Source organism: Myxine glutinosa, chromosome 5 (assembly GCF_964187855.1).
Source record: "Myxine glutinosa chromosome 5, kmMyxGlut1.1, whole genome shotgun sequence".
Classification (NCBI taxonomy): domain Eukaryota; kingdom Metazoa; phylum Chordata; class Myxini; order Myxiniformes; family Myxinidae; genus Myxine; species Myxine glutinosa.
This window is the reverse complement of record NC_136265.1, coordinates 107630040-107644252: the sequence shown is the minus strand read 5'-3', so window position 1 is coordinate 107644252 and position 14213 is coordinate 107630040. Positions and strand designations below refer to the sequence as shown.

General features: G+C 51.0%; 1 protein-coding gene across 1 annotated transcript in view; it reads right to left on the bottom strand.

Annotated features, from left to right (window-relative positions):
* Window positions 1-14213, bottom strand: part of LOC137428428 (uncharacterized) — a 154852-nt gene that overhangs the window by 8356 nt on the left and 132283 nt on the right. The window contains exon 8 of the mRNA XM_078778503.1: window positions 8071-8186. Within this exon, the coding sequence (XP_078634629.1) occupies window positions 8071-8186 (116 nt within the window). The remainder of the gene's footprint in view (window positions 1-8070; window positions 8187-14213) is intronic.

Below are 14213 nucleotides of genomic sequence, written 5' to 3'. Positions count from 1 at the left end.
CTGATATTCCAGTGGAGACAGATGTGATGTTGAGAATATTATATTCCTGAGATTCCAGTGGAGACAGATGTGATGTAGAGGTTTTTAGATTCCTGATATTCCAGTGGAGACAGATGTGATGTTGAGAATATTATATTCCTGAGATTCCAGTGGAGACAGATGTGATATCGAGGTTTTTAGATTCCTGAGAGTCCACTGGAGACAGACGTGATGTAGAGGTTTTTAGATTCCTGAGATTCCAGTGGAAACAGATGTGATATCGAGGTTTTTAGATTCCTGAGATTCCAGTGGAGACAGATGTGATATAGAGGTTTTTAGATTCCTGAGATTCCACTGGAGACAGATGTGATGTAGAGATTTTTCGATTCCCGAGATTCCAGTGAAGACAGATGTGATATCGAGGTTTTTAGATTCCCGAGATTCCGGTGAAGACGGATGTGATATAATAATAATAATAATAATAATAATAATAATAATAATAATAATAATAATGCATTTATTTTATATAGCGCTTTTCAGGAAGCCCAAAGACGCTTTGACAGAGTGCAAAACATAATGCATAGCAAAACATAAAAACAATTGCAAAAAAGAAGAATCAATAGGGAAATATTCAAAGCACAAAGGAGGGAGAAGGAGAGGAGATAGTCAGGGGTTAGATGCTGTGGGTTAAATGTTGAATGCAGTGTTGAACAGGTGGGTCTTGAGTGATGTTTTGAATGTGGTGAGTGAGGAGGAGTCTCTGATGGTGTGAGGTAGCGAGTTCCAGAGGGTGGGAGCAGCGATGGAGAAGGCCCTGTCCCCCCAGGATCTAAATTTGGTCTGGATGGGGGGGGTCAGGAGGTTGGTACCAGCAGAGCGGAGGTTGCGGGTGGGAGTGTGTCTGGAGAGGAGGTCAGCCAGGTAGGATGGGGCCAGGTTATGGAGGGCTTTGTAGGTCAAGAGGAGGATTTTGTACTCGATTCTCTGGGAGATGGGGAGCCAGTGAAGCTTGTAAAGGACGGGGGTGATGTGGTCACGGGTCCGGGAATGGGTGAGTAGACGGGCAGCGGAGTTCTGAATGTATTGGAGTTTATTGGTGATTGTTGAGGGTGAACCATAAAGGAGGCTATTGCAGTAGTCCAGACGGGAAGTGATGAAGGCGTGGATGAGGGTTTCTGCAGCCACGGAGGAGAGGGATGGACGGAGACGGGCGATGTTTTTCAGGTGAAAGAAGGCTGTCTTTGTGATCTGTTTAGTGTATTTGTCGAAGGAGAGGGTTTGGTCAAAGATGATGCTGTGGCGGACACAAAAGCCCACTGGCGTGGTGACATCATTCCACGCACCAAGTGAGCGGTGGCCACGCCCGAGGGGTAGGCGTGGCCTCATGATATACACCGGGCGCGCAGCCCGGAGCGCGCCAGTGTTACAGTGAGCTCCTGAAATAAAGACGCTTATAAGTTACCGCTTGTCCGCTTCCTCCTTGCTCGCAAGCAGCGTGCGTAACGCCGCGCTTTACTGGTGACCCCCTTGACATTGGATCTGCCGGAGCGATCCTTCCACACGCGACGCCATTGCCATGGCCAACTTCATCAAACTTCTCGAATTTTGGGAGGCTCAGGCCGAAGTCTGGTTCGTCCAGGCCGAAGCCCAATTTCAGCTTCGGCGCCTCACCGGCGATGACACGCGCTATTGCCACGTCGTCGCCTCCCCCGGGCCCGGCACGGCCGCTCGAGTTGTGTCCGTCCTTCGCCACCCACCGGACGGCCACAAGTACGAGGCACTCAACCGGCTACTCCTAGCCATGTTCGGCCTCACGGACGACGCATGGGCCGACCGCCTCCTGGATCTCCCCGAGCTCGGTGACACGCGCGCGTCGGTCCGAATGGACCATATGCTGTCACTGTTGGGCGACGAAGCCCCCGGTTCTCTATTCCGGGCGCTTTTCCGTCGCCAACTTCCAGCGCAGGTTCGCCTCGCGTTGGCCGGGACCGGGCTAACGGAACCCCGAGCATTGGCAGCCGAGGCGGACAAGTACTTCGCCGCTTCGGACACGCGGGCGAGAGTCGGCGTGGCCGTCACGGCCCTCATGGCTGATGCTGCTGATGCTGCTGCTGATGCTGCTGATCCACAGCATCAGCTTAAACAACATACGCAGCATGCTGATACGCACCTCGTGACCGCCGCCACGCCCCGCCCACCGCCGCAGCGAAAACCGCCACCGCGGGGAAACCCGCCAACTCCACCGGCCTGGCGGAGCCAGCCACGCTCCTCCAGCTCCACCACCTGGTGCTGGTTCCACGCCAAGTTCGGCCACGAAGCTCGGCAGTGTCATCCGCCATGCTCCTTCAACAGGTCGAGAAACGCCTGGGCCGGCGCTCAATAGTGGTGATGAGCGCCGGCCGTTCGAGCAGCCTGCTGTTCATAACGGACACCTTCTCCGGGCGCCGTTACCTGTGCGACACGGGAGCGCAGGTGAGTGTCGTTCCCGCCGGCACGTCAGACAAGCACGCCGCGGGTGGGGGCCCCGCACTGCTTGCCGCGAACGGGACGCCCATCCGTACGTACGGAAAATGCTGCCTCTCTCTGCGGTTCGGAGGGCAGGTTTTCCGATGGACGTTCGTCACCGCCGACGTGCCCATGGCACTGCTTGGCGCGGACTTCCTGTGCGCTAAAGGGCTCCTGGTCGACGTCAAGTGCAGACGTCTTGTCCAGGCCGAGACGTTCAGCTCGCTCGCTTGTGCGTTGCCCAGCTCAACAAGCGGCTTGCCAAGCGGCTTGCCGAACGGTTCGGTTCCGGGCACGTTGTTCTGTACGCTTCCGGCAGCGGACGCATTCACCCGCCTCCTCGCCGGCTTCCCGGCCCTCACGCGGCCCACCTTCTCGGCGGGGGCCATCAAGCACGGGGTGGCCCATCAGATCCCCACCGTCGGGCCACCGGTCTACGCCCGGGCACGCCGCCTCGAGCCGACGAAGCTGGCGGTGGCAAAAGCGGCGTTCGCTACCCTGGAGCGACTCGGCATCGTTCGGCGCTCAGAGAGCGCTTGGGCGTCGCCGCTGCACATCGTGCCGAAGCCCGGCGGGGGAAGGCGACCGTGCGGGGACTATCGCCGTCTCAATGACGCCACGACTCCCGACCGCTACCCCGTCCCCCACATTCAGGACTTTTCCGCCTGTTTGGCGGGCATGTCCTTCTTCTCGAAGGTGGACCTCATACGCGGCTACCATCAGGTCCCCGTCAGGCCGGAGAACGTCCCGAAGACGGCGGTCATCACGCCATTCGGACTCTTCGAGTTCCTGCGCATGCCCTTCGGTCTGAAGAATGCGGCTCAGGCGTTCCAGCGACTGATGGACAGCCTGGACGATATCCTCGTCGCCAGCGCGTCCCGCGAAGAGCACCTACGCCACCTCCGCACGCTCTTCGAACGCCTGGGCCAGCATGGCCTGATTGTGAACCCCGCAAAGTGCCGGTTCGGCGCCACCATAATCAATTTTCTGGGGCACCGTGTCACCAGGCACGGAGCCGTCCCCCTGCCGGCCAAGGTGGAGGCGGTGAAGGGGTTTCCGTGCCCCCGCACGATCAGAGGGCTGCAGGAGTTCCTGGGCATGGTGAACTTTTACCATCGGTCCCTACCCCCGTATCGCCCAGCTCCTGCGCCCCCTGCACGAAGCTCTCCGAGGTAAGCCGGGCAAAGGCGACGTTACCTGGACCGAGCAGATGGACACGGCATTCACGGGCGCGAAGCTCGCCTTGGCTAACGCCACCATGCTCGCGCACCCGGCGCCCGATGCACCGATCGCCCTCACCACCGATGCCTCGGACTACGCGGTGGGCGCGGTGCGTGAGCAATGGGTGCGTGGAGCTTGGCAACCGCTGGCATTCTTTAGCCGGCAGCTTCGCCCGCCCGAACGCCGTTACAGTACCTTCGACCGCGAGTTGCTCGGGCTTCACTTGGCGGTCAGGCACTTCCGCCATCTGCTCGAGGGCCGTGCGTTCACTGCCTTCGTCGACCACAAGCCGCTGATCTTCGCGATGGGCAAGGTCACCGAGCCGTGGTCGGCCCGGCAGCAGCGTCACCTCTCGTCCGTGTCCGAGTACACGACGGACATCCAGCATGTCGCGGGGAAGGACAACCCGGTGGAGGATTGCCTTTCCCGGGCCGTCGCCCATGCAGTCCACCTCGGCATCGACTATGCCCGGATGGCAGCGGACCAGGCCACTGACCCCGACGTCCAGGCCTTGCGGACCGCCGTCACGGGCCTCCGCATCACCGAGGTGGCGTTCGACGGCGCGGGCGCGGCCCTCTTGTGCGACGTCTCCCTCGGGCGTCCTCTCCCCATCGTGCCCGCGGGCTGGCAGCGCCAGGTGTTTGACGCCATCCACGGCCTGTCCCACCCGGGCGCGAGGGCCTCCCAAAGGCTGATCGCCGACAAGTTCGTCTGGCATGGCCTTCGGAAGGCCGTCCGCGGCTGGGCCAGGACGTGCCTCGCGTGCCAGCGCGCCAAGGTGCACCGGCACACCCAGGCCCCGTTGGCCCCGTTCACGGTGCCGGAACGCCGGTTTGACCACGTCCACGTGGACCTGGTGGGACCTCTGGCCCCCTCGCGGGGTTTCACCTACGTCCTCACCATGGTGGACCACACCACCCGGTGGCCGGAGGCCGTGCCCTTGGCGTCGACAATGGCGGCCGATGTCGCGCAGGCTTTCATCGCCACCTGGGTCGCCCGGTTCGGCGCCCCCTCAGACATCTCGTCCGACCGCGGCCCCCAGTTCACCTCGGAGCTCTGGGGGGCGGTCGCGCAGGGGCTCGGGGTCCGGCTGCACCGAACCACGGCCTACCACCCCCAGGCTAACGGCCTGTGTGAGCGATTTCACCGCTCATTGAAGGCCGCGCTCCGGGCCACCCTCCGCGACGGCGGCTGGGTCGACAGGCTCCCCTGGGTCCTGCTGGGCCTCCGGACGGTGCCCAAGGAGGACCTGCGCGCATCCGCGGCGGAGTTGGTCTTCGGGCAACCGCTGCGGGTGCCGGGCGAGTTCCTCCCCGACTCCACGGCACCATGGTCCACGGCACAGCAGCGCTCCGCTCTGCAAGAGACCGCCCAGAGGTTCGCCCCGGTGCCAATGGCATGCCACGGGCACCCACCGACGCACGTCGCCCCGGAGCTTCGCACGGCGGAGTAAGTCTTCGTCCGCCACGATGCCCACCGGACACCACTGCGGCCCCCGTACGACGGGCCTTTCCGCGTGCTGGAGACCGGGGCGAAGCACTTCACCCTGGACATCGGCGGTACTCCTGACCGCGTTTCGGTAGACCGCCTCAAGCCGGCCCACCTCGACGTGGACCATCCACCGCCAGTGGCCCGACCCCCACGTCGGGGCCGCCCCCCTGCGGGCGGACCCCCGGCACCGCCCAGCCCCGCCGCCACGCCGCCCCCCGGTCCTGCACCCATCCCAGGGGCAGCCAGGGGCATCCCACCTGGCATCCCTGCACCCCGGACGCCGCCGATCGCCAGGGGGCGCTTCGGCCGGGTCATTAGTCTGCCCCGCAAACTGGCCCTCCAGGTGCGCGGGAATTCTGGGGGGGCGCGTGTGGCGGACACAAAAGCCCACTGGCGTGGTGACATCATTCCGCGCACCAAGTGGGCGGTGGCCACGCCCGAGGGGTAGGCGTGGCCTCATGATATACACCGGGCGCGCAGCCCGGAGCGCGCCAGTGTTACAGTGAGCTCCTGAAATAAAGACGCTTATAAGTTACCGCTTGTCCGCTTCCTCCTTGCTCGCAAGCAGCGCGCGTAACGCCGCGCTTTAATGCCAAGATTCTGGATGTGAGGGGAGGTGGATACTGGGAAACCGTCGATGTTGAGGGCAAAGTTATGGGTGGACTTGGTGAGCGTTTTTGGGCCAATGATGATTATTTCAGATTTATCACAGTTAAGTTTGAGGAAGTTGATTTGAAGCCAGGATTTTATTTCAGTGGAAAACCGTGATCAAACCGTGATCATAGCAAAATGGAGATAACTAATTATGGAGACATTCGTTTTGCTTTTGAAGACAGTTATCTCCATTTCACACTCAAACTGTAACAATAATAGTACATGAAACTAAAAATGCATACAAGATCGAGGCTCGTGAAAGAGCGAACATTAATCACACAGAAAGACAAACAGACACATACAACAAATAACATCGGGAGCGGTAGACAAGATGGGGAGAGAGGCGGAAGGACACAAACAAAACATTTGAGAGCAGGGACTGAGAGACATGGAGACATCGAGAGATCTGTGGGAGGGAGAGGGCTTTGGGGGGAGGCATGTGAAGGGGGGGGGGGGTGGGATAGGTATAAACATATGGACACTGCCAGGACTTCCAGGAAGGAAGTTGGAATTTCAAACAAGGTGGATCTGGGGTGAATTAGTGGGGGTAGAAAAGATCAAGGTTTTGGATGGGGGAAGATAAACATGTATGAATGTATGTTTGTATGTTTTGTATGTTTATAATGTATGTATGTATGTATGTATGTTTGTAATGTCATGTATGTTTTGGGCAAACACATGTATGAATATAGAGGTTTTTAGATTCCTGAGATTCCACTGGAGACAGATGTGATGTAGAGATTTTTAGATTTCCGAGATTCCGGTGAAGACGGATGTGATATAGAGGTTTTTAGATTCCTGAGATTCCACTGGAGACAGATGTGATGTAGAGATTTTTAGATTCCCGAGATTCTGGTGAAGACAGATGTGATATAGAGGTTTTTAGATTCCTGAGATTCCACTGGAGACAGATGTGATGCTGGGAGTCGCAGCACACCGTATAAATCATGGCTGTGCCTCCTAAAACATGTGATGGTCTCAACCAAATCAGTCAAGGATAGTTGAGTTTCCTAAACTTTTCGGTTTAACCATCATTAGACAAACACATGTATGAATACTCCCAAATATTCCAAAGTAAAAAATGTTAGTTGAAGAAAGTCGTTTTTAAACCGGAATACCTCCATCCCGGTTGGACCATCCTATGTTGTATCCACCATTGTGTGTGGTCCTTCTTTTGTCGGGAGTAGTGTGTGTATGCACTGTCAGAAAGATTGTATGTGGCCCAGGTAGGCATTATTAGCCCCCGTTGGAATTAGTCCAAAACGGGGGCTTATGGATTGGGTCTCGTCCGTCCGTCCGTCCGCAACCGTATTTCGGAGATTTATGGTCCGATTTTCCTCATACTTGGCACAAATGCAATCCAGGATGGTATACATATGCACATCATTTTGTTTCACTTTGTAATCAAAGATGGCCGACTGGCGGGCATTTTAGCTGTAAAAAACCCGATATTGAACACGTCCTCAACCATTTCTCGGACATGCATTTACCGATCTTGTTCGAATTTGGCACACAGATAATGAATGATGGGTTCCATATGGACGTCATTTGTTTTCAAGATCAGATCCAAGATGGCCGACTCGCAACCATTTTGTAACATAAATGTGTCTCCAACCATTTATCAACATGCATGGACCGATTTTGTTCAAACTTGGCACAAAGACAATACATTAGAGTATACATATGCAGAAGATTTTGGTTTTTAATCTAACTAAAGATGGCCGACTGACTGATGGCTTTTAACTCCATACAGAAAATTAGTAAAACCATGTGGCTTTGACATTTTATCTTTTTATTCTTGTTCATAAAAAGATTCACACTGAAGATGGATATGGAGATAACAACGAACAAGATGAAGAGGACAGGTGGTTCGGTAAACATATGTCAAAAGGTTTTTTATCTGATCTGTTGGAGATTCTCCATTTACTGAGCCTCATGGGACAAGTGTCATGGTTATAAATTGCAAAGGTTCAAATAAGACAGGCAGAAAGGATTCTAACCCCCATTCAACAATAGAGCAGAAAAAATAGGTTTGACTCAAACAGTGATACAAGCATTGCCGGCAACATTGTATTATAATTTAAAATGTAATTAGAATTTAATTACAAAAATTTATTAAATTATGATTTTTAAAAAATCAATAATCAAAAAATTCATTATTTAAACAAATCTCATCAGAGATAATTGTTTAATATCTGACTGTATCGTCCTCTTCATTACCTGTTGTTGTAGGAATAGACAACGGATAGCTTGGCGTGGCTGCGGTGATGGTACCAAGAGTGGGTTGGATGCAGGAGCTGTCTGACATTCTTCCAATTTCATGGTTGTCTTTGAGGCTGGGGAGAGAGGAGAGAGAGAGAGAGGGGGGGGGGGGGGTAGAGAGGGAGAGGGGGTAGAGAGGGAGAGGGGGTGGAAAAAGTTAGAGGGGGGTGAAAAAGGGGTGAGACAGAGGGGCGTGGGAGAGAGAGGGGAGAGAGGGGAGAGAGGGAAAGAGAAAGAGAGACAGAGAGAGATAATGAAGTGTCGCTGAACAGCGTACGCCACATGCCCCTTATATAATGCTCACCCTTTTAGAAACCTGGGTAGTCATAGGAGAAAAATATTGCAACTAAACAAGCTGACTCTCACTCAAAAACCCAACTCGCTCACCAATGATATCGCTTAGCCTGGTATACGGGATGAATTCTGGAATGCTGATGAAAGCTCTGCAATCAAAGTGAATCGTTTTCAAGTCACGCTGGCTAGCTCTATTACACCTGCTGTGATGTTGCACCACAAATTGATGTCGGATAAACTTTTCCAAAGTAAGCCAAGAATAGCTTCCCATTCACGGTTGCTCCACGTAGAAGTCGATCTGCCTCCTGCTCTTTCCATCTCAAACAAAGCGAAGTTTTCCGAACCGGATCCATCGTGTCTTTATCTATGCCGAAGATGGACAGAGGTTATGGTTTCACCTCTGTTTGTCTGGGACTTGGAAAAAAATGTTGGAAAGTTTGGGTGTGTGACAAGAACATTGATTAGATTTTGGTGGAGATCCAAATCCAGATCTGGATCCGGATCAGATAATTTTAAGTGATTATTCACCATTGAGAGATGAGGCCAAAATGATATATACACGATAATAATAATAATAATAATAATACATTTATTTTATATAGCGCTTTTCAAGAAGCCCAAAGACGCTTTGACAGAGTACAAAAAACAAATGCAGAAAGACAAAAATCAATAGGTAAATAATCAAAGAGAGACACTACATGACCAAAAGTATGTGGACACTCGAACATCGAACATCTCATTCCAAAATAAAGGGCATTAGTATGGAGTTGGTCGACACCCCCCCCCCAACCCCCCCCCCCCCCCCCACCCCCCCACCCCCCCCCCCCCCCCCCACCCCTTTGCTGCCATAACAGCCTCCACTCTTCTGGGAAGGCTTTCCACGAGATGTTGAAACATTGCTGTGGGAATTTGCTTCTATTCAGCCACAAGAGCATTGGAGAGTCGGGCACTGATGTTGGGCAATTAGGCCTGGCTCAGAGTCGGCGTTCCAATTCATCCCAAAGGTGTTCGATGAGGTTGAGGTCAGGGCTCTATGCAGGCCAGTCAAGTTCTTCCACACCGATCTCGACAAATTATTTCTGTATGGACCTCGCTTTGTGCACGAGGGCATTGTCATGCTGAGACAGGAAAGGGCCTTCCCCAAACTGTTGCCACAAAGTTGGAAGCACACATTGTCTAGAATGTCATTGTATGCTGTAGCGTTAAGATTTCCCTTCACTGGAACTAAGGGGCTGAGCCCGAACCATGAAAAACTGCCCCAGACCATTATTCCTCCTCCACCAAACTTTACAGTTGGCACTATGCATTTGGGCAGGTAGCGTTCTCCTGGCATCCGCCAAACCCACATTAATCTGTCAGACTGCCAGATGATGAAGCGTGATTCATCACTCCAGAGAACGCGTTTCCGGTGCTCCAGAGTGAAATGGCGGCGAGCTTTACACTACTCCAGCCGACGCTCGTCATTGCGTATGGTGATCTAAGGCTTGTGTGCGGCTGCTCGGCCATGGAAACCCATTTCATGAAGCTCCCGGCGAACAGTTGTTGTGCTGATGTTGCTTCCAGAGGCAGTTTGGAACTCGGTTGAGAACAGGGACATCGGGAGGACTTGGGGGGGAGGTGGGAGAGGTATAAAATATATGAACACTGCAAGGACTCTGGGGTGAACTACCGGGGGTAGAAAAGATCAAGGTTTTGGATGGGGGAAGACAAGAGATGGTGGTGAACAGCTGTTTTAAAGACCTGGAGTGAGGAGTGGGATTGAAGGGAGTGGGGGAGTTTGTTCCAGAGGCGGGAGAAATGGGGAATGAAAGAGTGAAGGTGAGCAGAGAGCCTAGATTTTGGCAGTTTAACCATAAGAGGGTTGCAGGCAGATCTTGCGCGACCTGAAGGAATATTGGTGGGACAGAGCACAGAGAGAGCTGGGGGAGCAAGGCCGGAGAGGAGTCGGTAGAAGACAGAAAGACCACCAACCTGCCTGCGGTGAGTGAGTGAGTGAAAGGCCCTCGGAGTTGAATTCATCGCAGGAGATTCCAATGATTCTGAAAGCTTTGGCCTCAACAGCGTGAAGCCGAGCTAGGTGTGAGGCAGGAGCACTGGCCCAGAGGGGGGAACAGTATTCCATTGAGCTGCGGATGAAAGCCTTGTATGTGGTGAGGAGCTCAGGTGTGCCAAGGAAGGACTTCGCACGACGGAGGATGCCCAGTCGGCGACTGGCTTCGGAGGCCAGCTTGGAAATGTGGTTTTCCCAAGAAAGATCATGGCAGATAGTGAGACCCAAAAGCTTGAGCGACAGAACTTCTTGGAGAGGATTGTTGAGAAAGTAGATGGGAGGGTTTTCCAGTCGGTCCTTTCGGAGAGACATTGTAAGAGTGTGAGATTTGTCAGTATTGAAAGACATGTTCCACTTGTTTGACCAGTCTGTGATTTTGTCCAGGTCTGCAGAGAGGGAAGAGGCTGCAGACTGCCGATCTGAGGGATGAGGAATGGAGCGGCAGATAGTGGAGTCATCAGCAAAGAGATAGAGAGGATTTTCCAGAGAGTCGGAGAGATCATTTATGAAGACCAGAAATAGCACAGGGCCCAGAAGACTACCTTGGGGAACTCCAGCCAGAACAGGCAGGGGAGATGAGAGAAATCCATTCAGGGCCACACGTTGCCGACGACCAGAGAGGAAGTCCGCCAGCCATGAGTGGAGATTTCCATGAATACCATAGGAGGAGAGTTTGGTGAGTAGAGCTGGGTGCCAGACCGCATCAAAGGCACGTGATATGTCAAGTGAGACAGCTCTGATTTCCTGTTTGGCATTGAGGACCTCCATCCATTGTTGAGACAGCAGAAGCAACATGTCCAGAGTAGAATGACCTGGTCTGAATCCAAATTGATGATCAGAGATCAAGCCATTGGAGAAGAGGAAGGATTTGATATCCGAAGCAATGATGGAAATCCATGACTTTGCTGATAATTGGAAGCAGGCTGATTGGTCTGCAGTTGCAATGATCTGTTTTTGCACCTTTTTCTCTAAAGCGGTAATGTTTGCTGATTTCCAAGATGATTTCCAAGGTGATCCAAGATGATGATTTCCAAGATATATATACATACACACACAAAAACATGCACAAATACACACATACACATACATTATTTATTGTTTGCTTGAGCTTTTTATCTCCCTTGGGCAATAACAACAAGAGGTTATAAAACTCCTGCAGATAACAGTCATTATTAAGCATCAGGCACTCGGGTCACACTGGAGGTTTGAATATTTTATAAATACATACTATTTTTTTTTTGTAAATGCTTGGCGCTGTGGAGGGGATAATAAGGGCTATTTATAGTCACTATGACTTTGTCCTTTCACATTTTGACCCAATTTTTTATTATTTGCTCTACATGAATGAATGAATGATCGTTTTACGGCCATTTTCCCCGCTAGAGCGGGGGTTAGCCTTGCGGGCCCCATGACAATCATGGTTCCCTGTTTGAGGCAATGTTTTTATGGCCGGATGCCCTTCCTGACGCCAACCCTTGGTCACCTCTTACGATGCGCAGGGATACGGTGTACCTATTCTAAATCAATCGGGGTACACACCGTGATCATTCATCCCAGCAAGCTGGTACTCAATTTGCCGACCTCGGAAGGATGACAGGCTGAGTCAACCCCCCTGGCGTTAATTCAGCGATCGACCGGGATTCGAACCCAGGATCCTAGGATCCCAAGCCGGCACCCTAACCGCTAAGCCAACACCAGGCAGTAGTGTAATAATGTTGGTTCTGGGACACCCCAAATCCCCATTCACTTACACGTTAATTTTTCCATTCCCTCATTGCCCCTAAACACCTCTATTTCTCTCACCCTGTTCTTTACGAACCTTCTAACCTTTTGACATGTTATCCTTATTCATTAGACCACTTAAACAATGGTCCTTCTGTGTGAACCTGTGATCCTTCTGACCTTATGGACCTTTTAACCTTTTACTCTTAATATCATCTGGTGAATCATCTTTGACCCACTCAAACAACGACCCTACATATATTTGTTTATGTGTGGGAAATAATTTAATTCTCCTACAACTCTCCTCACCGTCTAATAGATTAACAAAAAATATGTTTGAGTTTGGTTCTTTATCAAGATATTTTAACTGAGCTAAAATAAAATGATAAACCTCCCTCAATGTTATTGTCCGAGCGCCTCCAGTGCCGGCCACTTTTTGGTAAGCTCCACCCACTTTTTGGTAAGCTCCGCCCACATTTTACTAGGCCCGCCCACTTTTTTTACTAGGCTCCGCCCACTTTTGTTAAGCCCCGCCCATTTCTGCTAAGCCCCACCCATTTTGTTAAGTCCCACCCACTTTATAAACTCTTCAGCATTGTATCATTTCCAGGTAATACATTACATCATTTTCAGGGAATTTCCATCACATCATTTCCAGTTAAGACACGCCCAGGTTTGCCCAGGGAATTTCCACAGGAAATGACACACACCCAGCCCTTCTTATAAAAGGCACCGACCACACAGGCTTTTTCAAACACGCTTTCTGCTTCACTTGAGAATGGACTACTATGCCGAAATGGAATGGGATAACTTGGCTATTCCTTGGAGTCCTACTACCTGTGTAGAACTCAACCTTCAGATTGATGAACTGGACTCGAACCTCTTATCAATGGAGGTAAGTTTGTTTATTTATTTATTTAATTTTTTTTTTTTTTTTTTTTTTTTTTTAGATGAGACTCGTGTAAGAGTTAACAAAGTTTATTTTAATATTCATAGAGCTTGATTTATACAAATAAAAATATTGTATTAAATTAATACATCGTTATTTTCTTTCACAGGAAATTGTATCTGAGATACGAAATGAAAATTCTGCTTTTAACACAACTTGGGATGAAGTTATTTTTTTGTTTGAAGACTTTTTGAACAACCAAGACCCCCAGAACGAGTTCTACCTTGATGATCCAGCCAAAGAGTTATACCTTGTAGATCCACAAAATCCTGAAAAAGAGTTTTACCATGATGATACTTGTTGTGAGTTATCAAAACAAAACCCACTGAACAAGTTCTACCTTGATGAGTCAGAATACAAGTCATACATTGGAGACCCACAAATTTCTGAAAATTGGGAAACGGGAATTCTCCCTGATGGTCCGCAGTTATACTATGTGAGACACATCAAAGAAACCCTAAAAAATTGGGCAAGGAGAGTTCTCCCTGATGGTCCACAGTTATACTATGTGAGACTTATCACGGAAACCCCCAATATTTCTGAAAATTGTGGTTCTACCTTGGAGACTTGGAAAGATGGTTATATTTTTGGAGACTCGGAATGGGGGTTTTGGTTTGATGACTCGGAATGTGATACCTATCTTGGAGGCTCAACAGGAATGTGGTTATACCTTGGGAACTTGGAAAGTTGGTTTTATTTTGGAGACTCTACCTGTGGGGTCCATCTTGGAGACTCTTTGCATTCTAAAGCAATGAACAATGTTCTTTGTTTAATGACGCTTGATTTAAGCAATATCAAGAAAGTTCGAGGAAGAAAATGCTGGAAAATTCTTTCTTCCCATTTCTACTTCTTCAAACTTGAAAGCCTTGAAAGACAGAATTGGAAGGAGGGGAGGAAAAAAAAAAGAAATACGTATTTAAAAAAGAAGGAAAAAAAAAGATTATGTAAGGGTTAGGGTGGGATTTTGAATGTGAGGGTTAGGGATGGGGTTGGGTTAGGGATGGGGTTGGGTTAGGGTGGGATTTTGAATGTGAGGGTTAGGGTTGGGCTTGGGTTAGGGATGGGGTTGGGTTAGGGATGGGATTT